This window comes from Gopherus evgoodei, chromosome 3 (assembly GCF_007399415.2).
Source record: "Gopherus evgoodei ecotype Sinaloan lineage chromosome 3, rGopEvg1_v1.p, whole genome shotgun sequence".
Classification (NCBI taxonomy): domain Eukaryota; kingdom Metazoa; phylum Chordata; order Testudines; family Testudinidae; genus Gopherus; species Gopherus evgoodei.
The window spans coordinates 207,322,324-207,349,846 of NC_044324.1; the positions used below are offsets into that span (position 1 = coordinate 207,322,324).

General features: G+C 39.3%; 1 protein-coding gene across 2 annotated transcripts in view; it reads right to left on the reverse strand.

The window, feature by feature from the left end:
* MEIS1 (Meis homeobox 1) overlaps window positions 1-27,523 on the reverse strand; it is a 130,944-nt gene that overhangs the window by 49,777 nt on the left and 53,644 nt on the right. For both annotated transcript variants that reach the window (XM_030557884.1, XM_030557885.1), the window contains exon 8: window positions 11,383-11,528. In XM_030557884.1, the coding sequence (XP_030413744.1) occupies window positions 11,383-11,528 (146 nt within the window). The remainder of the gene's footprint in view (window positions 1-11,382; window positions 11,529-27,523) is intronic.

Below are 27,523 nucleotides of genomic sequence, written 5' to 3' on the forward strand. Positions count from 1 at the left end.
GTGTTGTCTTTCAGAACAGGGAATCTGTGATTGAATCCAAGAGCTTTCATCTAGCGTATGAGAGCTCTATCTAGGCAGTGAACATGAAAGAATGACAGTTGGCGGACATCAGCAACTAGGCTGCAACAAAAAGCAGCTTCCACTAAATATGGCAAAGCCTAAGTCTTTTCAGCCATCTCAATCATAGACTGTCAGGGTTGGAAGGGACCTCAGGAGGTCATCTAGTCCAACCCCCTGCTCAACGCAGGATCGATTCCCAACTTAATCCCCAAATGGCTCCCTCAAGGGTTGAACTTACAACTCTAAGTTTAGCAGGCCAATGCTCAAACCACTGAGTCATCCCTCCATCATCAGATGGAATAATTCTTTGGGTGGAGAGCAAGTCAAAAACAACAGTTTTGGGGAAGATTAAAGTGGTCAAGCTTTTGCCAGACTATCTCTGTACAAACTGTGTAGCAGTTGTGATGTCAAAACATTAATTTGCATGCAGCTATTTGAATCCTGGTTCTTTTTATCTTTCGGAGCTTTCTACTCAGGTTCATATTCTTTGTTGGAGAGTACGTCAACAGATCTTCAGGATAATTTTCATTCCTTAATATGAAACGCTGACTCTCATCCTGTGTAGGAAGATTGGGTTCATCGTGCCATCCTCTTAGTTAAAGATGCCTTCCTCATCCATGAATCCTGGACACCTGTCACTAGGAAGGCTTACAAAACATTTTATTGCATTGTCCACAATAAAATTAAGTGAAAGAGAAGACACGTTTGGAGAAACAAGAAAAAGTCTCTGAGTCTATATTGAACTATAACTGTCATGTTGGCAAACTCCATGAGATCTATGGTATTTTGCCATAGTCAAACATCAGCTGTGCAGGATGAAGTAAGGAAGGGTTAATTTAAATTGCCCTGTTTCCTTCTAATACTTCCAACCAATCCTTCTGAAGAGGAGGAGAACACGAAGATTTCTGGTTTCAGTCAGTCCATGCCCTTTTTATGCCGTCGGCGGGCCAATATGTGCTCCCATGTGCTGTGACTACTGCCTCTATCCAAAAATGTAACACATTCTAGATGGACCTACACATAGTCTGAGAGGCACATTAACCACATTTGCATCTCTGCAAAACTGTACATTATATGGGGCTGAACAGCAACCAGAAAAGACTTGAAACAGAGCCTGCTTTAACTGTGAATGTAAAAAGTAGTTAAAGCTTGCAAAGTAACCAAAAAAATATGTGAAATATATTAAATTTAAGCAATATGATATGATTGGTCATTTTTAATGTTAGAATAATATCACCAAAAAGAAAAACATCATGATATGACATATGCTCCTTAACTGATCTAATTCTAATAACAAATTTAATCTTACAATAATCTAAAACAATAGTCTCTTTCTAATAAGTTCTTTCTGCAAAATAAAATCATTTCTAAAAAGCTTTTGTTTTATTGTATATTTTCCATTTTTTACAAATGTATCAGGGTTACTAATTAAGATTCAAAACCTAGATATAGCTGTGGGGAGAACTTACTTTTCACTCGACAGACAGCAAATCCCAGTAAGTATTTTGTCTATTCTGCCATTTCAGTAAAACAAACTCTTTAGAAAATTCTTGCAAATGATGTTTTAAAAAAAATTAAGAAGTCTGATTAAGTGACAGCGTTTACTTTGAGCAAATCCTTGGCTCATTCATATTTTAGATCATGGTAATTTGTTTTTAAAAAGGTGTTTGAAGTCCTAGAATTTACCTCTTGGCAACATTTAAAAAAAATGTAGTTTATAATCCCCTAATGGGTTTAAACAAAGTCTTCAATAGTTTAAATTGTTATTAAACATCTTTTGGGATTATAATTTTATGGTTTGGGTTTTTTTTGCCTGATTACATGATGAACGTGTAGATCATCAAATACTCATCACAGAACCAAACCAATTACATTGCATAATCCCCCAAATAAAATTAGGTTTTGAATTCCAACATTTTAAATTATCGCAGATTTAAAGGATAGAGAGTGTTGTTCATGACTAGATTCAAGGGGTGGATGAAACATTTTTTTAACTGATTTTAAAACACAATTTAAAAGCTGAGAAAGGAGGAACTGATGGGATCAAGGGAAGACTTGGGCTAACTATGTTCAGGGTTAAAGTAGAAATTACACCTGCCTTTGTCACAATTATATTTATACAGATCTTTCTGCAAACCTCACTTGAAGTCATTTATTTAAATGAGGAGTTCTGCTTAAAAACTGATGTCATAATACAATCCTTGCACATTAATTGGTCTCAAATACAGAATTTGGGGCCCACAAAATCTTGTCATGTACTGTATCACAAAAAAATGTTTTGATCAAACTAGCTGAGTTTTAGCTATAACACCATAATGTTTTGACAGAACATCAGGCTTGAGACAAACACCCTGCCATGCAATCAGAAGAACTCACCCAAATCCTAGCCTTATTTTGGTTGAAACATTTACTGTTTTCGGAGCCCCTACTGCTTGGGTATGTTCCACCTACTTTGCCATAATGCATCAGCTTTTGGGTGATATGCAGCTTCTTGGACTGTTTTACAGTTTTATAGCAGATTTTATGTAAATTGTGATGTATGTGAGACAATTTAGCATGCTCACTTATGTAAATTACAAGGGTCACAGATACGTTTTGCCTAACTAACAGCAAAATTGGCCACCTGTTCCAGTGCAGAGTTTTAATAAAAAGTAAGCACCATTGTCAGAGTAACAGTGGCTAAAAATATTTAGTTTTAAGCTGCCAAGGTGGTCACTATTTTTAATAGCATTTATCGACCGGTGTCCTAATTTTTCTCTGTGCTAAAAATAATAGCAGCAGCCAATCTGGATTAATTTATCCCCCTGAGTGTCCCTGAATGCACAGTCTACAACCAGAGAAGACAGCACGTGTGTCGCCTTTGGACATACACCAAGTCTGTCCTGCTGCATCAATGAAAAGAACGGGGATTTGCTGAATGACACTGCTCTGAGAGTACTGTACAAATATGGCATTCAAGGAGTTAAAGCCTTAATGGGAGAAGGGGGGGGGTTCAACAAAGAAAGAGAGTTTACTTTTATGTGGAAAATGAGAATTTAAGGGCAAACATTAGAAAAGGAGGTTCCTGTCTGTACACAGAAGATATAATTTTTTTTAATGTAATAACTGCATAGAGTAAATTAAAATCAATCTATACACTTTCTGAAGACTGTATTAGTTCTGTATTTCTTGTAAATCATTCCAACCACTAATCATTAGTATGAAACTCAGCAATTACTGTCTAGATCACTTGATTCCCTGTCACTGATGTGTATTAATGTTAATAATAGAAAGCAAACTTTTTTCAAAGATAAAAACTATTTGAGAAGTGAGCTGTAGCTCACAAAAGCTCATGCTGAAATAAATTTGTTAGTCTCTAAGGTGCCACAAGTACTCCTGTTCTTTTAGTCCAATTAGGAATTGCCAGCAGCCAATCAGAATGCTGGTTTTTTACATTGCTACCAATGGAAAGTGCTTAGTACTTATATAGCGCTTTTCATCTATAAATCACAGGTAAGTATCATCATTCCATTTTACAGATGGGGAAATTAAAACACAGAGAAGTTAAATGATTTGCTGCAAGTCAGTACCAGAACTGAGGACAGAACGAAGATCTGATTCCTAGTCCAGGGCTGTATCCACTGGAAAATAGGGCCTCCCTAACTTTTTTCACTTTGTTTTATTAAAGAAATTGCAATAGTTGGGAAAAGGAATTAAAAAAAAATTAGATTGCATCACTAACATTGCCAAAAAAAGAAAAATCCAATGCTATTTGAAACCTGAGAAAACAAGTTTTTTCCCCACATAATTTAGAAATTAGCTGACAGGAGCAATGGATCTAATTCCTATATACAGAAAGAAAAAATATATACAAACACCACCTAAAGACTTATTTTTAGTTTATATGTACGTTTAGAACAATCAGGAGATAAAACAGCAAGACATTCCCAAATCCCAGACCTTGAAGTATCCAGTTCTGGACCTTTAACACAGATATCAGAAACACAAGTTTGATACTTTGTTCACTATCTTTAGGAGAGAGAAATAAATATTAATAACATTGACTTACTTTCTCTAACAGACACACTTCTGCATTATTGCCATTATCCAACTCTATTTTAGTCAATTGTTTTTCACTCCACTAAAAAGATATTTACTTAATTTTAACATAGATGATTAAGGTTTATTTTTCTCTTTATTAAAATCAGGAATTTATTTTTCTAATTATTTTGGCATTTATGTTTACCGATCACAATCATGTTCGTGACTCACTATATTTGACTCCATCATTCCTATTAGCATTGGATCTGGAACTGCACCTATTCTCATACAAATTTTAAGTTATTTTACAGATATAACTACAAATACCATTTGAAAATAAGTGACTTTCACCTGCAAAGTGTCTAAATTTATATGTTTAGCTAATCTTTTTTAAACTGGAATTGCTAAGGTGCGTAAAAGGTAAATTTATATTATAGAAGGATACTATTATTTGATTGTACCACTTTAAAAAATGAATGACAAGACAAAAGCACAATATGTTAATAAAAGTACATAAGAACATAATAGCGGCCATATCGGGTCAGACCAAAGATCCATCCAGCCCAGTATCCTACCAACAGTGACCAGTGCCAGGTGTCCCAGAGGGAGTGAACCTAACAGGCAATGATCAAGTGATCTCTCTCCTGCCATCCATCTCCACCCTCTAACAAACAGAGGTTAGGGACACCATTCCTTATCCATCCTGGCTAATAGCCATTAATGGACTTAACTCCATAAATGTATCTAGTTCTCTTTTAAACCCTGTTATAGTCCTAGCCTTCACAATCTCCTCAGGCAAGGAGTTCCACAGGTTGACTGTGCTGTGTGAAGAACTTCCTTTTATTTGTTTTAAACCAGATGCCCATTAATTTTATTTGGTCACCCCTAGTTCTTATACTATGGAAACAAGAATAAGGAAAAGTAATTTACATTTTCTCCACACCACTCGCGATTTTATACCTCTATCATATCTCCCCCCAGTTTCCTCTTTTCCAAGCTGAAACGTCCGAGCCTCTTTAATCTCTCCTCACATGGGACCCGTTCCAAACCCCTAATCATTTTAACAACAAGGAGTCCGGTGGCACCTTAAAGACAAACAGATTTATTTGGACATAAGCTTTCGTGGGTAAAAAACCTGCAACTGAAGAAGTGAGGTTTTCTACTCACCTCTTTAAGGTCCCACTGGACCCCTTGCTGTTTTTGTGGATACAGACTAACATGGCTACCCCCTGATACCAATCATTTTAGTTGCCCTTCTCTGAACCTTTTCTAATGCCAGTATATCTTTTTTGAGATGAGGAGGCCACATCTCTATGCAGTATTCAAGATGTGGGCGTACCATGGATTTATATAAGGGCAATAAGATATTCTCTGTCTTATTCTATATCCCCATTTTAATGATTCTGAATATCCTGTTTGCTTTTTTGACTGCCGCTGCACACTGTGTGGAAGTCTTCAGAGAACTACCCATGACGACTCCAAGATCTCTTTCCTGATTAGTTGTAGCTAAATTAGACCCCATCATATTGTATGTATAGTTGGGGTTATTTTTTCCAATGTACATTACTTTACATTTATCCACATTACATTTAATTTGCTATTTTGTTGCCCAATCACTTAGTTTTGAGAGAACTTTTTGAAGTTCTTCACCCTCTCCTTTGGTCTTAACTATCTTGAGTAGGTTCATATCATCTCCAGACTTTGCCACCTCACTGTTTACTCCTTTCTCCAGATCATTTATGAATAAGTTGAATAGGATTGGTCCTAGGACTGACCTTTGGGGAACACCACTAGTTACTCCTCTCCATTCTGAAAATTTACCATTTATTCCTACCCTTTGTTCCCTGTCTTTTAACCAGTTCTCAATTCATGAAAGGATCTTCCCACTTATCCCATGACAACTTAATTTAAGTAAGAGCCTTTGGTGAGGGACCTTGTCAAAGGCTTTCTGGAAATCTAAGTACACTATGTCCACTGGATCATCCTTGTCCACATGTTTGTTAACCCCTTCAAAGAACTCTAATAGATTAGTAAGACATGATTTCCCTTTACAGAAACCATGCTGACTTTTGCCCAACAATTTATGTTCTTCTATGTGTCTGACAGTTTTATTCTTTACTATTGTTTCAACTAATTGTACTGACATTAGACTTACTGGTCTGTAATTGCCAGGATCACCTCTACAGCCCTTTTTAAATATTGGCATTACATTAGCTATCTTCCAGTTATTGTTACAGAAGCTGATTTAAAGGACAGGTTACAAACTATAGTTAATAGTTCTGCGATTTCATATTTGAGTTCTTTCAGAACTCTTGGGTGAATGCCATCTGGTCCTGGTGACTTGTTACTGTTAAGTTTATCAATTAATTCCAAAACCTCCTCTAGTGACACTTCAATCTGTGACAATTCCTCAGATTTGTCACCCACAGAGGACAATTACTCCAACCAGGATAGGTTAGACATTTTAGAACTCACTACTCAAAGAATTAAAATTTAAGAATAAGAAAAATAGAATTATGAGATTCACAGACCAAGCAAAAAACTAAACTAACAGCACTGTAATCCTTAATGAACTTTGAAAGAATAAAAATAGAGAATATATGTACCTTGTGCATTTCAACAGGAAGTAACAAGAAGTAACAACTACGACATGTGTGAGAGAGAGAGAGAGAGAGAATGTGTGTGCGTTGGAGATAGTGTGCCCGAGTAAGCGTGTCAGCATGCTGCCTCTTTAAGCAGAGCATTTAGGAGGCTGAACAGCCGCCCTGGCAGAACCAAGATCAGACCTAGAGGCATCAGCACAGAAATGCAGCCCCTGACTACCCACCCCAGCTCAGTGGAGACTGGGAACAAGGGTGAGGGAAGAGGGACATCCCGACACCAGTGCCCCCTCACCACCATGCCCCACTCTGCACAATGGACAGGAGGCAGGCTCCAGCACCTGAGCAGCTTGGCCAGGGGTGGCTCCATGGGCAAGTGGGGGAGGGTAGGCAGGAGCAGCAGTGGCTGCAGATAGCAGGGGAAGAGGGGCACCCCGGTTTCGCAGGAGTTACCTGGCCGGTTCAGCTGCCCTCCTGCAGCTCAGTTCATCCATGCCTGCCTGGCTGCCGTGCCTGCCTGGCTGCCTCTAAGCCCCATTGGCTGTCAGTGGGTCAGGTGGGTGGGAGGTACCAGCACAGCACCCCCCTGAGCCAGGCAACCTGGGCAATGGCTCAACCCTCCCACCCCTATGGCAAACTCTGATTGTGGGTCTGGGTCTCACATCCCCTTCTAGGCCAGCTTTTGCATGATTCTCAGGTGGGAATCTGTCTCCTTACTGCCCATGCTGAGTTACCAGAATTTGTTATTTGTTGAACTCATGGGGGTGAGGGGCAGGTAAGGCAGGAATGGGATCTGGGGATATATTCCCTCCCATTTTTTCCTGCCCTGGATGCTGCACATACAGTCCGTTCAAAATACAGTGCCAGGCCTGGCAATGGGTCAAGCAGCTGGATCATTGTCATTAGTTCCGCCCCTTTCCCACCAGGCATTTCTTTGGGCCTAACAAGGTGTGACACTTTTCCCTCCAGGAGCATCTCTCACCCAGCTGTGCGCTAAAGTGATCCTGTAGATGCCAATGGGGCTTGTGGTGCATCTGGGTCTTTAAACACTGAACCTACATTACGATGGCAAAGCCCTTGGAGTCTAGCCTTCTAAAAGGAGTATTTTTTTCTTTATGGATTCTAATTTCCAATTTATTCAGACAGAACCATGCCTATAGGCTGTACTGTTTCTTACATAGTTTTCAAGAAGTTTAGTTCCTTTCTGAGATGGACTGTAATCAGTGAGTCTTGAGTTGCAGAATGTTCAAAGGTTCTGTGTTAGTAACCAGGAATCTGGGGACTGTCAGTGTCTCCTGATATTTCAGGCCTGGCTGGTAAGACAGGTACCCTTAAATGAAAAAAGACAGAGAGGCCTCCCTTCCTCTCTCACACTCCTTAGTAATGAACTTGATTCATTTGTCCGTCAGTTGATGACATACAACAGCTCAAAGATCAGTGCAGTATGCACCTGAGGAATGTAAAGTTAGCCAACAGTAAACTGCTTTCTCTTCTGGAGCACCTGAACCTTGCGTCACCACTCTGGCTCATGCTTTTTGATTCTTCCTGGTGGCTGTTTATGTTAAATTGTCCACCATTTCATCTGTCTTTTCAAGGAAAGGAAGAGACCCGAAGTTTTGAGATCTTTTCCTGAGAGGGGATTGAATGAGTATTGTACTCTAATCTGTAAGGAGAGTCCAATGCACTGGGGAGGCAATGGTTCTGGTGTGCACGTTTATAGAGGATTGATGCACCAAGCAGACACTAGATGGCCAGAAGTTTTATAAGCTGGACGGGGCTGTTATACTTCCAAATTTTTCCCAGTTCTGACTTGGGCCTGGAAATTCATTAGTAATCAGGTCCTTCATGCATATTACTAATCCCAGTCAAGGCAATCCCACAGAATGATGCAACTTGTGGGCATCATCATCGTAAGGTATCTACCGCTGAATACCTAACTTACAGGGATATAAATCACAGAAACACTGGCATTGTCTGTCTCATTCCCAGGAAGAAAGTACGTGAGCCTTCCATAATGCGTGCTCTTACAGGACCTAGGCATCTGACGGTGTTTGAAATTGGTAGAAAGATCAGTTGCCTCAAATACCTGCAGTTGCTACTGGACTGTATTCTCGATTTTTTCTGTTGTCTCATATGCGGCATGTCAGAAGCAGTGTGTCATGCAGCAATCTACAGCCCTAGTCCAGTTAAAGTTATCTCTTTCCAGAATATCAACATACTTCACTGAATTCTTTCTGAACATACAGGATCGGTCATCCATTTAAATGCAGATGTTCTCTAGTGCTTTCACTAGTGGAGGGACAGGCCAAAGCTGTATGTAGCCTTCCAGAATATAAAGACATCTCCTTACTATGTATGACCATGTTTTGGTAACTTTGTATTCTTAGTCTGCTATTAACCATAATGTGCTCTAGGGAGCCTGAAATGTCTGCTTCTCTGGGCAACCTTTTCAAGTTTTTTTGTATCGGAGAACAGTCCATGATCCACTTGGAGCTGATTTGACTTGGCTATAACAATGAACTACCTGAAGTGGCTGAAAGGAAGGAGGGTGATCCTTTACAGTTTTACAAGACTGATCAGGCGAGCCTCAAGCCAGCACAATGCTACACAAATGTATGGATAAGGAGGGTCTTCATTAAGCCTTTGTTAATTACAACACCGCTAACTCTGGTTTGGCTGCTTCTCCGCAGGGATGGTGGATTTTTAATTAGATTTCAGTTCAATGCTATGCTGGAGAAGGAGCATTCCCTTTATGGCACTGGTCCTGGAGATTACTGCCTTCACTCTATAGATTGAGGAGGTTACTTCATTGGCATTGCTCCAGGATGTACTTGCCACCAACTAGTGGCAGTCTAGTTGTTATAGTAAGCACCTTGCAGCAAAGCAATTGTCTTATATCTGCAATGCACCATTCACACCCATTGCTCAAGTTTGGAAAGCACTTAGCACATTGTCTGTGCTTCTGGAAATAAATATTGATAATATAAATAATAAATATTTCTTAGAGCACCTCAGATATAAGACAGTTCAAGCAGGAAGTGTAGGGGTTGGTCTGAGTTTGGTTGTGTATTGTAATTGTTTCCATTGTAACTGCAGAATTGCCACAGTGTCTCTCTCCAGTCTTGGAGTGTAGGAAAGAAATTGGCAGCCATTGGATCAGCCAGCTGGTGCAGAGATGTCAGGCTGGTATGAGGATTAGAATGTCACTAGACTTAAGGGCCAAGATTGAGTGTATCCATTGGCTATTTGCAGAATACTTTGGTGTCAGTTGCCTGAAACATTGTATGTCACAGAGTGGCATCTGGGCTTGCCAGATTCTCATTGTATATCTGGTGAGAAGACAGCCTTGCAGTGGGGGTTAAGCATTCCCTTTTCATTTGTGAAGTAACTTCAACCTAAGTCTTCAACCTGGCCTAAGATGCTCTTGATATAGGGATAGCATGGTACCACTATACCAGTTGGTGTGGACTGTGCAAGTAAGGGAGATCAACTGGGAAGTGTCTAAGGACCTATCTGGGCTTGAGCAAGTGTGATCAGAGATGAAGGTTCATTTATAGCAGTTCAGGATGGCGTAGGGAGGGAAGAATTCCCTGCCTGATACAGTTTTTTCAGACATCCAGTATCTAGTTATTTGGCACAGGGAAGGAAGTAGGGATGACAAGAAGAAGCATTAATTGATATTTACTAATTTGGCAGAAACCCATTGTGGTTGAGTGAGTTGATTGGCTTCTTATTTTACCCCTAATCCAATGATAGACAGGGAAGAGAGTGGATCATTGATGCAGTGTGAGATCAGAAGTGGGGATGTACTTTAATATCATATACCTCGTTTGGGCCTCATTCTTCCATTACTCAAAGGGTGTGTTGGAGGATTTCAGTCTGTGGGCCTAAATCTCACGTGAATGAACACATGGTGATGCTTCACCCTATGGAAGCCACAATTTGGCTCCAAAAAGGGATGGCACTAGAAATGTCTGACTGCCAGGTAACAACTGAAGGTTTGACAGACACTGTACATCATTAATGAAACAGCAGCCTACAGCTCAACCCAATGCACCTGCCTATAGTTTTTATTTCTAATCACAGAAATAAATATAGTTACTGTGGCAACAAATAACTGTACATCTCCCCCCTCCCGCTTCGTGATATTAAATACAGTGATAACTTACACTCTGGGACTGAGAAAGTCTCAAACAAATTAAAAATGATGCTCTTCCATTACAGTAAATACACTCCAACCTCTCTCTGACAGGAATTCTGTGATCTCTGACACAGATCTGAATAAAAGCTTTGGTTTTTTCCCCCTAATTGATTCTCTGAGGTTCTCCAGAACACAGAACAATGGGCCAAACTCTGCTCTCCTCTACAAAGCAGCAATTCACACTGAAGTCAACAGGAGTTGCAGCCATGTGAGCAAGGGCAGGATTGATCTAATGTTATTACTGTAAGATCTATCACACACTTTCCGATGACCTCCTGTTAACAACTGCACTCAAACCAAAGAGCTAAAAGCAACAAAAACAAAGATTGACTATAAATACTCTCTCTCTTGGCATCTAGCAAATGATGTAAAGACACAATTGGAAAAGCACCCTGAACTGCCTGTCAGTTACATGTTATTAAATATTTTTGTCTACTACTACCACCACGACCATGACATTTTCCATGTTCATTTCACAAATGTGATCTAGAGTTCACTTACTGTTAGATGCTGGAACAGCCATGCCCTCATGATATTTGTGGCTACTTTGGGAAAGATGCCACGCTTTTTATGTCGCTTTTTGTCCTTATCTGGATCATCATCATCACCTGTGCTGGGGGAAGCTACACTGTTGTCCAAGCCGTCACCTGTAAACATAGTGAATCAAATTTTGACTTATGCTATCTTTAGATACTTCAGTCAAAGCCTGACTTTGGGGTATATGAATATTTAAATAGGATATAAATTCTTTCGTGCTGTAAATCCTGGAGAGGGGGAGAAAATAAACCCTCTCAGCCAAATTCTTGTTTATTCTGAACAACTATAAGAATGAGCTAGCCATTTCTCTCATTTGATTCAGCACAGCAACAAAAAAAAGTGAATTAAGCACCCTGCTTGCCAAGGTGGAGGAGGGGGAGTCTCTTCATTACCTTCACAGAAATCTCTCTGTGTTTACAGATCAGGCAAATGGTGTTTGACTCAAATTGTGGCTTACAATGTATTGATGATGTTATGTCACCTTAACATGCAGCAGCCCAGATGCCACGTTCCACTCTGAGATACAAAGTTCAAATTAAGCGTCAGCTTGCTGGCAAATCTCTTGCCCCATTTGATCCTCTACCCAAGTTCAAAGTGACAATAGTAAGATAGAACCTCAATCTATATTCAGACTGGAATTTTCAAAGCAGCTAGATGCCCGACTCACATTCACTTTCACAGGTCTTGGGCACCTAATCTCCTGAGATGCTCTTAAAAATCTCAGCCCAAATAAATTCATGCTGGGTTAACTACACTTATACCAATGTAGTATGTAAGCCCTCCCTGGTGCACCACATCTACATTAGGTGTTTGCACCAATGTCATTACATTGATCCAGCACAAATTTCCTTAACATAGAGAGGGCCTTAAACTCGCCAAATTAGCAGCTCATCTATGGGAGTATAACATTGGACAGCAGTGGCTTTTATCTGTGGTGAAATAGTGGCCTACTGTGCAGAGAAAAACAATGGTTTAGAGTGCCTGGTCAATCAGTGCATCATTTTTGTTTAAACCCCCAAAAGTAGTTCATAAACAAATCCATATAGTTATTTATTCTCTTCATTCCCTGCATGTGGATTGAATGATGTATCAGAGCTTCCAAGGATAGTACTTTTATGATAAGTGCAGAGTTGTGATCCAATTAGGCAAGTATTCTCTACACCTCGAGGCAAGAATGATCAAGAAAATAAACTGAACTGAGCTGAATCAAGAGTTTAACTCTGTCCTGTTAGGAATAAAAAACAAAAGATGGGTTTTGGATTGTCAAAAGTGTGATACATTATGTAGAGTTTAACTAAAAAAAGTGACAGTTTTATATTTTTAGTATTTTACATTTTAATATATTTTACTACTGTCTGTAGTGAACTTGTAGCTGCCCTTATGACTGATAGTGTGTATTTAATGCAAGACTAGACTTGAATATTCATATTTATAAAACAAGATCCTCATGATGAGTCCAGATATCTTTGGCTGATAAATTCTTTGAAAGCTCAGTAGGTTAAAAAAAAGAAAAGAAAAGAAAGCAAAAGAAAAAAAGGGCTTTTATACAGAGAAGCAATTCACCATATAAAATAATAATTCATAAAAGAAACATGAGCAAAGGAAACAACTCAACGGCATTTAAAATTTCCATAGGCTAATCCACTTTCTATCTGTGAGACAAGAGCAAGGGAAAGAAAAATATTACATGTTCATTGATTAAAAATGAAAAGCTTCTAACCTAATGACACTGTCTTTCACCACCTCCCTATGATTGTTTTACCGCTATTTTTAAAATATACTTTCAATCCATTTCTAACCCCCTTCAGATTAATTTAGTAGGCAATGCCTAGTGCCTGACTAGAAGAGAATTCATTGATAATTTATGGAAATATGTACTATAATCCAACGGAGATGACTTTTTTCCAGCTTTGTGCATCAATAGATAATCAAGGCCTTAAAGCAGCCTGAGCTTCCCATTACCTCAGGCAAAAGAATTCCTGAAAGCATGCCTTCAGGGCACCTGAATTATATACTCCATTAGGAGAGGGAAAGCTTTCTGCATTCCATGTATAACACTCCCCAGAACCTTTCCTGTTTATTTCTGCTGTATGAAAGCAGAAGCATTAGGAACAGAATTTTTTAAGTGAAGACTTATGTAGATACAATGGAGAAACCTTTCAAGCGAGAGCCAGATCACCTCCTTCAATCCCTAGCAGTGACCTATCCCAAATAAAAGGTTTCTGTTACATCATTAGCTCAAGCCAAAAACAGCCTTGGCTTAATGCACAGTTTGTTCTTCCTACTGTTTTTAGGCAAATACAGCTACTTTACTCCCATCTGGGAGGGAAATTACACTGCTGGGTTGTAATCTAAGACAAGATTTTCATTGGAAGCAAATGCTTTCAATCCAGTATAAATACTGGTGCATGTTCAGAAAAGCCTAAAACAATAAACTCTAGTCCTGTCCGACACAAGTTAGGGAAGGTGAAAGGGGGAAGTGGATAATAAAGCAACAAACTATTCTAAAAGCAAATACTTTCATATATTTTAAATAAATTGTTTAACCTCTTCCACTTTTTTAAATTGAAAATTGATCCTGTAAAGACTAAACCTCAGAGGAAAGTCTAAATGGTCAGTCGTGTTTTTTAACATTTCCATTCACTCTGCAATTTGATACAATCACCTCTATGAGGTCTCCAGAGAATTTCTTTCCTTTTTTTTCCCCCTTTTTTTTTTTTTTTAACATCACTAACCAAACTTGAAGAACCACTAACCAACCACATGGTAGCAGCTACGAACCACATTTGTAAAATGTCAGCAGTGACTTCATTCCTGAAGTTGACTTCTCCTACCGCCAAATGAAGGCAAACTGAAAAGGTGGAAATAATCATAAAAATGATGCTAGTCCATAAACAAGCTTACAGCCTCATTAGTATAGCAGTAGGCTCCACTGGGTGATTTATGCTCGTTTTGCTGATGCCATGAGGAAATGCCATAGGGCAACTTTAGCCAACTGCTAATGGCTTCTGACAGCTTCTTAGCAACTAGTGCAAGCAACGTTGTGGCGTTTGCTAGTGACAGAAACTGAAAATGTCATATTATCTGCCCATGTGTCACGAAGCCCGTGTGGCAATTAACTAGTAGGCCAGTGACTGAGGGGCCAGAAGCTCTTTAAAATGGCCTTTGGCTATTCAGGGAAGAGTTTGCACACTGCTTGCGTTCATGTTGCACATATGCAACATTTTAATGCAGAAATCTGGTTCACACTACACCTCTGCCTTAGTCACTGATGAGTTTGGACCACTCAAATCCTTTTGTCTGCAGAGAAACTCCCAGTTGCTTTCTCTTTAGGCATTGCATGACATTATCAGAGGAATTTAAAGTAATCTGTCTTGATATGATTGTTTGAAATGGCAGTTTAATTGGCAATACCTGATTCTCTATTTTTGAACACTGAATCCAAAAGGTGCTAGCTGTTTTTCTGCTCTCTCACAAATTAGTCTAAAAGGATTTAAGATCACTGAAGCAGACTCATTGCCTGTCAAACTGCTAGGAGCAAAGGAACTCTGCACAGCAACTAGACACTATTTAAAAAACACTGAGCCTATAACAAGCATAAGAAGAGTCTTGGCTCCACATTTCAGTTTCCAAGCTATCAAACCATACAATATGTCAAACTGTCAAACCTTTCAGCATGGCCATTTGCCCTTTCAAATAATATTTAAGAATTGTTTTTACAAAATTTTATAGGCCATGGTCTAGTGAAAGAGGCCAACCAACAAAGAAAGGAATTTGTACTACAATTCGTCCATGGACAATTTCTTGTGAGACCTGGGCCTATCCCTATGGAGTAAGGCAGGTGACCTGTGGCAGCTCCCAGGCTGTCAGAGAGCTCAGATTTCAAACACACTCAACTCAAACGTCCCAGAGTTCCCTATTTAAGCACACCCAGGCATTTAGGCTGTGCTATCTTGTTCCTTTCAAGAAAGGATAAAGCAGCATTTATTGTATTCAGACCATTCAATGGGTCAGACTGGCCATGTCAGCAGGGGTTCCGCTCATTCAGGTCACCCTCCCCCCACACCCCCAGACACATTCTCCTCCTCCAACTTCCCTTCTTTCCCCTTCCTCCACACCCCAAAATGGGTAGAACAGAAGTAGCAAAAAGGCAACAAAGTTTGTAACAATCCCATAGCAGGCAATTATTCCTGGTGTTTATGGGTGATCAGTTATAGACATTTGTTGGCAAAACAGATACTTTATATACGTGCTTGCATTCATTCATTCATAATAATGTGCTGCAGCCACAAAAATCATATGACAAGTCTAAACAATTTTTCCTAGTTTTACAATGAGCCAAAAAAGATCCTTCTGCAATATTAAAAGATAGGAAGTATACCTTTTCATTAAATATATGAGGCCTAGGACAAATTTTCAAACATAGAAGCCTGAAATTAAACTCCTAAATCCATATTTAGGCTTTAAATAAAAATGATCCAAATCCGCAAACGTACTGAATACTCCTTTCTCCAATTCATTTGAATAGAAGCTACAGATGCTCAGCACCTTGGAAAAATCAGGACAACTTCTCTTTAAGTGTCTAAGATCCAATCCCACAAACATTTGCACATGAATTACTTTATACATCAGAGTAGTCCTGTTGAGTTCAGTGGAGCTACTCATACGCGTAAAGTTAAGCATGTGACTAAGTCTTTGCACAGCGGGTCCAATTCAAAGATTAGGAACTTAACTTCAAGTACCTAAATTGAGAACTGTTGGCCACAATTTATACTCCATACAAATTCATATAGTTACACATAGTGGGCCAAATCCTGCTTGCATTACTCATGTTAGTGGATTATTTGCATGAACTAGGCCAGAAAAATATGGCTCATTCTATACATTTTTTTCTAAATACACTTGGAAAAGGAGTTAATTTTCTAACCAACTGTTTTTAGGCTATGGAAACCTCATTAATTGTCTTAAAAGTTAACTATAGCTTCTAAGACAAATCGAGAAATACACTGCTCCCCGAAAATATTTTCACAATACACAATCTTATGCAGTAAGTTGCTATTTCACTCTAAGTAACAGGCATTTGATCAAATTTGCTTTAAAAATATTAATATTTTTTCCATTACAAGAACACTTCTTCTTCTTAAAAGGCTACATTCCAATCTTTGCTCAAGAGCTGAACATTTTAAAGAGGTGTTATTCAGGGGGATTATACTGGTTAAATTAGATTAAAATTGCTGAGGGGGAAATAGCTTTGCTACAAGTCTGAAAAATTAGACAGCACTGGAACTTGCACAACCAAATAGCAGGATGGAGTCTATATTCCAGGGTCCAGCTTTTACAATCTACTTTTAGATAAGAATCTAAATCCACCAGTTTAAAGAGTTCACTGAAGAAATGTGAAAGAAATGTACCCAATAGCACTGGAAAATACTCTCAGCAACGTTTAAGTGCACTCGGAACTGGAAGACACCATTAACATGGGACTACGCCAATGTCCTTTAAAATAAGGAGAGCTTCCTAAATTTAACTTTTAGTTTTTTCAAATCTTTCACGTTAATGGCTGTTTCTATCTCTTGGAGTAAGTTAGTTTTGCACATTTTTGTGCTTAATAATCTAATACAATAAAAATATCTTTTCTGGCCAGAGACTATATTGGATTTTGTATTAGAGCGACATTGTTCCAGTGAAACAATAAACACACAGCTTCTCTTCATTCATAGTCCTGTAGATAAAGTTGTCTTTTTAAACTCAATACAAAGTAAAAATTAAAAAAGAACATTCATGTATGTGTTCCCCTTTACTTCTGACTATTTTTATTATGAGACACTTCAAATTCTCTAAGTAGAATATTTATCTTTTAACCACTGATTCACAGCTCTGTTGGTTTTTTCCTCTTGCATCCCAAACAAGAACATAAGCCTTTTGGTAATCATTCCTGATTTTAGGTATACTGGAATCTTTTTCCACAGTCAAAACTGATGTTCATATAATCAAGACAAGTTCACAGTAAAAGGCATTCTAGGAAGTTCAGTAGACATCAAAATGATGTTTTTGTATCAGATTGCACTGGAAAGACTTGTTTATTAATGAATAATTTAAGCTAGTATAATGTTCCAGAGAGATTTTAAATAGCATCAAAACAACTTTTTTCAAACTTACATAGGAAGGGTTAATTACAAGCCCCTTTCATGATATCTGCACTATTCACTCATCTTTCTTATTTCAGTAAGGGGCATCTATGTATTGTATGCTAGCCACCAATTTGCTGCTCTCACATCTGCACTATAAAGGGCCCAATCATACTAAATATTGAGATTTTCCTGTAAGATGGATTGTATCTTTAACACGACTTCCAACGAACTCAATGAGAGCCAGAGACTCTCAGCTTTGAGAAGGAGCAAGCCTGAAGATGCTGTAAGTCTAGACTGGGACAGAAGGAATTACTCTATCAGACCCTTACTGCTACTGTACTTGGATTGGCTGGAGCTGGGGAGTATAGACCATGTGGACCACCCATTCAAATTTGAACCAGGAAAGTAGTGACCAAACATCATTTCTAGATGAGAGTTTTTCAGAGGCCTCTGAGAAATGGGTTACTGGTCTAATTCCAGAGGACAGATGTTCCCTCTCTAACTGGCACTAAAATCTGAGGAGTGAATGAATATGAAGACTGAAGCACCCACCCACTCCCGAAGAAGGTTGACACACATTGGCATGATGCTTGCACAGCCATCATCCATGCTGTACCTGTTCTGTGCTGAAACAGAAGGTTTCACGTGATAGGCCTGTCAATCTGGCAGCTTTCACAACAACCACGTTTATGTTTTGTTTTTTTTAAATAAGTAACATTCCCGCATTGTGACACTCTCTCAACTTGCCAACACCCAAACATGGGACTAGAAGTGAAAACAGGGAAGACAAGAAAAACAGTAGTGTAGAAAGGTTAAAGTGGCTGTGGGATTTCTTTATTGTAAATAACATTTCCTGTTACTTAAATTTCACAAATAGTTATTTCTGATGCACGATTCAATGCCTGCCGAAATAAATAGGAAGAATCACATGGACTACACTGGGCTTTGGATCCAGCCCCAAATGACTTACAACAATGGATGTCTGGGGTTGGGGTGAATTTACAGCACCCTTTGCAATGAGGGACAAATTACCGGTAGTTAAGGAACAGGCTTGTTAACATATTCAATTAAAAGAGATAATGAGGAACAAAAAAGGCTGAAAATGAGCAATAGCAATGCACACACAAAGTATGTTTGGGTTTGCAGGCATATCTTAAAAAGGTGCATTACATTTTTCATGCAAAGATTCAGACCATGACACAAACAGCAGGGGATTGCCAGTCACAGATAGTATCCATATTTACAAGTTACTAAAGGAAACAGTTGCAAAAATATCCTACACAAACATTCATATATGGTGTAACCTGGCCAGGTATAAATTACACTCTGGCATTTGACAAATTTTCAAAGTTTTTTCTTCTTGAATCATTGTACTTTGTTCTTTAGAGACAGGAGCACCTTTTTCTAGTAACTTGATCCTCCTTTTTTACTTGAATTCCCCTCAGGCAAACAACCAGCAAATTAGCTGTCTACACAAAGAGTAAAAACAGCATTGATGAATAGGGAAGAAACACATTTTACTCATTTTCATCCATTCAGCAGTTTTTACAGCTAAACACCAAGGAAAAAAAAATCTGCAAAATGTAGTACAACTTCTTAATGGAGTCCAGGAAAGTCCAGTATTATGGACAAGTTGCAAGATATTTTTAGAGTTACGTATCTATACTCTGTATTAAATATTAAAAAGAAAGCAATTAATTTAATGGGAAGCCAACAACTTTCTCCTGCCAAAAACAAGAAGCTTACTTTGGGCAGCTGTAAGAATAAATACTGCATAGAAAGAAAAGTACCTGGTAAAACAAGAAAAATATGCTGTTTTAACCAAGAAGAGTCAAAAGATCTTAGAAAAATCTTTTAACGGAAATCTAGTATAAATGTTATAACACTTGTTGAGAAAAAATGTATTCAATATGAAAAAAGTTACACACTTTGTTCAGATATGTTACTTTAAAAAAACCTTGTGGCACATTAGCTGAGAAGCCGGCCTATTATGTTGTCAACAAGAAGGAAACAGACTATCTACTGGACATAAAAGTATTTTGGCCTGAATTTTGATTTGACTTCTGCTTACACACAGGTTACAAACTGGGAGCATATGAAGCAGCAAAGGAGCACATCTTCAGAATCACAGTACCATGACAGTCTGCCAAAATGTACATAGCTAGTAAAAATGGTCCAGAACTCCGCTAGTCTAAATCAACATGACTCCACACCAGCTGAGGATTGGGCCCAGTTGGGGGAAGGGTCTATCTGTGCATTTTACACAGTTTGTAGGACACCTGACTTGTGGCTGAACCTAAATGGATGCAGGAGGCCCAAAGCAAAGAGGAGAGCATCCCAGTTATAGCCTATTGGCCACTTTATTTGTGGGAGTAATTTCTCCCAACCATGTGTTACCATAGGTCACTTTCCCTCAGCAAGGCTGCCTTTGTCCTGCACCCTGCCAAAAGAGATAGAAAGCAAACGATTTTGCACTGCTTCCTCTAGTCTGAGAGGGCGATAACCAGAGATGCTCAGGAATTTTCTGTCAAAACTGTTTATGACAAAAAATGCAATCGTAAAATTTCAATTTTGCCACAAATTTTTGATTTTCGGTAGGGAAAAAATCAAAATAAAATATTTCATTTTGGTTTGACAGCAAATAAAAACATTTGGGTTTGTCAAATTAACTAAAATGTTTTGTTTGGGGTCAGCTCAGCATTACTTTGTGTTTGCCTGAGCTGCCACATGGTCCTCCCCACTGGGTGAATTGCTGCAGGGCACCATGGGAGATTTAGAGGAGAACTGTGGCATGAGGCAACTGAACTACAACTCCCATGAGACACCATGGCAGCTGAGTGAGACATAGATTCATGTCAAACTGAGCCAAAATTTGGGAACGTTGAAACATTTCATTTCAAGAGAAAGTGGCAGATCTTTCTGCTACATTAAATATTTTGCATTTCAACTTGTCCCTGATTGAAGATGAAAACAAATGATAAAATATCAGAATTTCTCACTGGATATGACCAGCTCTAGAGATGACTGCTGTAAGTCAGTGGAGACTAACACGTCCTCTGGCCCTGGAGTGCAGGTACTTTGGATAACCCCTCTTTGTCTCATCAGTCAGCACACGCTGGGGATCTGCTGTTTGCCAGCCAGAAGCAGGCCCATTGTTGAGCCCACAGTATTGCTTGGAGGTATGCAAGAATCTCACTAATATGCAATAATATCTGGCCCCCTTTTTTCTTGTTTGTATACAGCATCTTCGTTTTTATTTTTCCTCATCCATCAATGAAATCTGATAATGAAAAACAAAACTGAATAAAAGAAAACAGATGATAACCATCACTCTTAATGTGTTACTACACATACAATTGGCCCAGGCACACTTGTCAGACCATGCTGCTGATAAAGGGAAATACAAAAGCAAACTCACACAGCTTTTTCTCTTTTGACAATTAGAGCCTCATTTGTAGCTGTTGCCACTGCAAGCCTCTCATCCCCCTAGAAGCTTTAGACAAAGTTCCTTTTGCCCACAGGTACTGCCGCTTGCTTAGGCAAACTATAAACTCAAACATCTACCTCTTAATCTAGTATTTCAGGAAAGATGGCTGCCTTTAAAATTATGGTAAACATTTACAAGAATAAGAAATGCAACAAAAAAATGATAACACTTAGCCAATTTTTTAAAAAACACCACACAAAGGCTAACTAACCTTCATCACAGCCTTCTCACATATGGTAGCTAGTTATTATTTTAGTACCTCCATTTCACAGATATGGAAACTGATTAAGAATAATTAAGGGCCTGAGAGTATGACCCTTACCCAGTTGGATTGTTTGCAACACATGAGTTAAAGTGACAGAACTGGCACTTAAGTGACTTCTTCAAGGATGCAGAGTAAAAACGGTGTCAAAGGGAGAGTTCAAGGCCTCTGAACTAAAGAGTCAGAAGTACTTATATCTTATGCTCAGATCCCTTCCAAATAGGACAAAAAGCTGAACAGAAACTCTTTCCATTTTTATAAACAAGGTTACAAAACAAACAAACACTTATAACTGAAACAGATCTATTGCTGGTAAATTGCAGTCAGAGTGGACCACAAACTTCTCTGACTCCCTGTACCAGAGAAGCTTGAGCATGCTTTAAAGAAAGGATGGTTAGCTCTTGGAAGAAATATGAATGTTATATTGCTCATCACATGCACACACAAAATAGGAAACGCATACCTTAATCCAAGAGGAGCCCTCTGCATAGGAATCTCTTGGGGATGTCTGGAGAACAGAAGGGTTTACCAGATACAACAAACTGAGTTCTTCTTTATACTGTTCCCCACTCCCTACACTGAAAAAGATAGTGGTTTTGTTCCTAGACAAGGGTCCCCTTACAATAAACAGAGGGAGGCTGCTTGTACGGAGGGAGGTACAGAAGCCAAAAGGAAATAAAGAAATTGACTACAGTAGGCCTATACCAAATTTCCATCCACCTGACTGTCTTTGTCCAACACAAAAGGCAACTCTGTTCTCATCAGGAAGTGAGTTAAAAGGTTACAAAGAGAAAAAACCAAAACCTTGAACATGGGATATTGTGAGACTGATTATTTTGCACAGAAAACTAGTCCTTACAATTACAGTGAAAGCCACTGAGATGTGTGTCTTCCAGTAGTAAATACATAAGGCAATGTGAAGGCTAATGGAACGACAACTTTAGTATAACAATTTCTGGTGACTTCCATTCTGTACCACACATAAGAGAGAGCTTCACAAAGTGTTGTCTGAAGTGCTCCTAAAACAAAACAAAAAATTGAGAGCAAGGGAAGAGGCCGATTGATTCCCTGCATGAGGGTAACTCAACCCATCTTTATCCCACGTGGAAAGAAGAGGGTGCTATCTTTTCCACTGGGGCTCTCCACAGCACTATCCCCTGCTGGGCTCCCTGATTCCCCCACAAAGCAGTATTAACACCTCCAGTGCCCTGCGAATGACTGCTATGGAACCAAGGAAGCATAGCTCCTGTGGAAAATATCTTAGTGAAGGAGTGGGGCAAGGAGAGCCGCACAGATACTCCAGACAAGATGACTGCTCTTTCTGCAAGTCTGGAAGTCCTGTTATGCAAGAACCCTCTGGATCCATGGGAGGCTTCAGCCTAAGACTACTTGGTGCTCACACCCTAAACTCCTCCCCTCTGGAGCAGATGCTTCTGAGAAAATGTTGCAAGACGAACCTCAAAACATTTTACAAATTCGTGTCAAATTTCCCAGTTTGTTCTGGCTGAAAAACAAAATCCAAAAAATGGAAACATTTCATTTTGACATATTTTAAATGAAATGTATCAATTTTATTTGAAACAACTTTTTGTTTTGAAATGTACTTCAATTTTATTAATAAGCCTTTAAAATGATTTGAAAACTAAGCAATTTTTTTCATTTCTGGTCAAGCAAAATGTTTTGTTCTATTGCAACTTTTTTTAAAAAAATGTTTTGGTTCACTGAAATATTTGAAAAGCTTTTGTTTTGAGTCAGCTTAAAACAAAATTTATTTTTCAATTTTTTGGTACAGCCAGAGAACCAAAAAATCAGTTACTCGCACAATTCTAGTGCTGGTTTGAATCCAGCACACATAGCGCACACTGAAAATTCTTACCATCTAATGGCTGTTCAGGGAAATAATAGAAATGGGTAGGTGATCTTGGCCCATTGTTAGTGGACAGGAGTCACATTTAGCACTAAAAAGGACCCTTGTTTGCCAGCCTCAGCAGAGGCCAAGAACTGATTCCTTCAGCATGGTCCCTCAGAGGCATGTTGGAAGGACTTTAAAAAAATAAAATATTTCACATCTACTAGCTACCGGGTCCCCTCAAATTCAAATTAAATGCATTCAGTATCTTTTTGGTTTCCTACCAACCAGCATCATTGCTTCTGGTTCTGTGCATTTTATCTTACACTGCAGATAGTGATTAGTCTATATTTTTCTCTCCAACAGCTCTGCAATGGGTCTTGAAGGATCCAAAATACATAATGAGGGTAACAGCAGCGTTAGGCCAATATTGAAGGCTTTGGAAATTTCAGCTAAAATGTCATCTGCACAGACGTATTTTATTCTATGTTCTCTATTTTTATTCCCTTTATTCCCCCCCCCCATCATTAGCTGCCAGGAGTTCTACTGAATTGACAAACAGCAAGGAGAAAAGAGGGAAAGGCTGGTGGGTCCCAGTTTTTGTTAATGTTACAGTTGCACCTCACAGCACCTATAAGGTCAGGGCTTCTTTCTGCTGGGCACAAAGGCAGAGTGGGAGTATTCTTTCCCCCATTTTACTGATGGGCAATGAGTCGCATAGCAATTAAGTATCTTGTGCAAAGTCACAAAGAAGTTTGTATTAGAGGTGGAAATTGAACTCATACATGCAGAGTCCCAAGCCAGTGCCTTAACTACAGGAGCTTCCTTCTTTTTCCTGTTGAGTGCATAAAGCTTGCTGTGTTCTCTCTCTCTTACATTACTGCTTTTGTAAGAAAGAAGCATGTGCTGTCAGTGGCTTGGTTCAAATATATTAGTAATCAAAATAGTTAAAGGAATCCTCTATATTTGGAGGACCAAAAATCATAGCCATTAGCTGCAATTTATTCTTGCCAGGCAGTCTGGCTTCAAAAGCAGTTTTGCTTTTTACATTGTGTGGTTGAAACAGTCCCATGCACGTAGAAAGGAGTTATCACTAGAGGTGTTGCTCTTCCCCAGTCTCATCTAGGTGACATGAAGGAAGCTTTTCCTATGCCTCCTCACTTAGGGGAGGGCTGGACTACTGATGGTTCTCTGTGAAGATTCCACAGATACTTGTTTATTGGTCACTTCTGAAGCTTGCTTATTTCACTATGGGCCTGAGAAACTCACATTGGCTTTGAATTAGGTCCTACAACTTCTTTATAGAGGGACTACATGAGGCTTATTGGATACTTTAGGATTTTGTATGTCTTTGCAGTACTGTTCTAAAAATTAAATATATAACCTTGTATTTTAAATGGTCCATGCACATGCATGTGAAAAAATGCACATCTCAACTGTGTGCACAATTAACAGGGTAACACGCAAACTGTCAGCTATGCATCTAATTGGCCATCCACATCCACAAATACTGATTTGTGAATGCAAAGGCAGCAGCTCCAAGGGGAAATTAGGTGTGCACAACTGCATGCACACTGGAAAACAAACAAACAAAAAAAACCAGGCCCTTTCATTTCTAGTGAGTTCTTATTCTTTGAATCCTTTCGTGGACTCCCTTTTTCCACCAAATAAAATTCAAGCTTCTTGTCTCTACCTTCAAAGCCCTTCCTGCTTATATTCTATTGCCACCTCCATTGTGTCAACAATGCCAGCTTCAATCAGTTTGTCTGCACTTCACTCACAACCAGCTCCATGCCTCCTTTTGTGTCACTTGACAGAGCCTAAAACATCACTATCCTCTCCCCCATCCAATCCCTCCATGAGACCCACTTCTGCCAAGCATTGCAGGAGTCAGTCAATTTATATTGTCTAGGCTGAGGGACACCTGGGGATTATCGGTTATTTACTTACCAAAGAAATGATATATTAGGATTGTATGATTAATCTTCCTTCCCGCAAGTTTCATAGGTTGCTCGACTTAGATTATGAACTCTTCGGAGCAAAGACTGTATCACTGCGAACGTGAAGGACAGCGAGTGCTACCTGAACACAAATAACTCTCCATAATCCTGGATTTATGTATGATATGAATAGACAGGGTTCTGTGATGCTTTGGTGTTCAAAATTATGGAGAGGGTGGATCCCTTCATAGAAATTGTTGGGCATCGCAGAAACTTCAGAAAAAGGAGTGGAAAGAAAGGACACAGGAGGAGGAATCTGCATCTTCAAAATGGAAAGGACAACAGAAGGAGGGAAATGGGGAAGTCTTGTTTCAAATGAGCAAGTTTACTGCCTTCTTCCTTGTGAAAAAAGTGTTTGCTTTACTACATCTAAAAAAAAAAAAAAAAAAAAAGTGGTGTGCCTGTTAAATCTGCTCCTAGGCAGCTTTAACTTGAGCAACCTGCTGCACTTATTCTTCAGATCACTGTAGATTCTCCCTCACTTTGGTAGTAACAGAGAGATCATATTATCACATGAATGAACTGCTCTTGAACAATTATCCAACATATCAGGAACAAACAGGCTTTTCTTCAGTATCACACATCCATTTTCTGGCTTTCCACCTCTCCCATCTCCACAAACAGAACATATGTATTGGGGTAAGGAAACCCCACACTCTCCATTAATGTCTAAGATGTTCCATATTCATTTCTATTTATTGTTAGGTGTCACTTCAACAAACTAGGATTATGGAGTGACTTGTAAGCTTTGGTGGTTTTAGCTGCAATACCTGATCTGAATACTTTTACTAACTGTAATTATATATTTTGCAGGTGGGGAGAATGCAGATAAGTATCAATTATCCTCATCTGTGAAAATACAAAGCCGGATTCTGGCCTTACATCTGTATATAAATGAGGAGTAACTGAAGCCAATGGAATCACAATGGGGTAAACAAAATTAGAATCAGGCCTACAGCATGTGAGACAACCACTTGAGGGTTAATTTGGAAAGGGCAGCTTCAAAAAGTTCTAGACAGAGTATCATGCTCTCAGGATCTGGTCCACACATCTATTTGTTCTGACAATGTAAAGCTTTGCACTCAGAGTTCCACTGACTATGTTACCACCTGAGATCATGCCAAAGGGGGTCTGCTGAAGCCCAGTGCTTTTTTCACGAACATATGCAGTTAAGTGGATATTAAAATCAATTGTTATTCTAATGCCACATGACTCTTAAGTTATTTAGAACAGCAGAATCCTTATCCACTCTCCCAGAGGTGTGGACTGGCACCAGTAAAAGAGTTTTCTGGCAACTGACATGAAAGCACTTGCCTGGGTGTCCCGCTACAAGTGTGAATCAGAGCGGTCCCTTTGCACTACCCACTGGTAGTACCTGGTGATTGTCTGAATGCTCACTGATAACACAATCCCATGAATCATAGAAGTGCTGAATGTGGTTAGCTCTTTGCACAGTAAAATTAATATATTTTTAAACTAGTTGACCAGCTCTATTCACGACCTCAGCGTTAAAATGCCCAGTGGAATGAGAAGGGGAAAAAACAGGGCTTTTCATCGATAGGTCACTGGTTCAAATCCACTGTAATGCTATTTAGTGGCCTCTGTGAAATAAGTTTGCCCACCAACCAAACTCATAATGGTTGCACCTTTGTCAGCAGCCCGAGTAGAGAAAGGAAGAACTGAATAGGTCTGGAAACAGAAACAGCATCTCTCTCCAGTGAAACTGAGGAAAGGGAATTACCTTAAATCATCCCTAGAAGGCTGGGTATGCATGGTGGAGTTCTTACAAATGGAGGGAGCAGGCAGTGGGGAGACCAGGAGAACATGCGCCGCCTACCACCAGCCTTTAGTAGATGCTAGAGTATAGATAATACAGCCCAGCTAGGGAAGAGGGTTCTAGAGAGAGACACTGAGGACCTATAGCTGGTGAATAGGTAAAGGACATCTATGAAGGAGGCCGTGGCTTTCTGTAGATCCCAGGGGAATTTTTGGGCCAAATCCCCAGCCTACTCCAGGGGTAAGGGGAACCCTGCCCACTCTGACAGAACAACTTCAGAGGAATGTCACTGAGATTGCCTCCTTCAGCTTCATTCCAGGGGTTTTCCTGCTAGAGATGTTCCTCAGGATCAGAGACAAGACACCGAACAAAAGCTTGCACTGCTGTGTCTGACATCCTGTGCCTGTTTTGTGGCTAGGCAACTATAGTACTTAGCAGTAGAAACCTAGTACCAATCTCACATTTTACATTCACAGCTTCACAAAGAGATACACCTTGAATTTAGTTCTTATGAAATATGCAGTAAGGTAATCGTTCATGATCTGAAAATGTTTTTTCCAGACAGAATACAAAGTGAACTCACTCATCTTAACACAGAG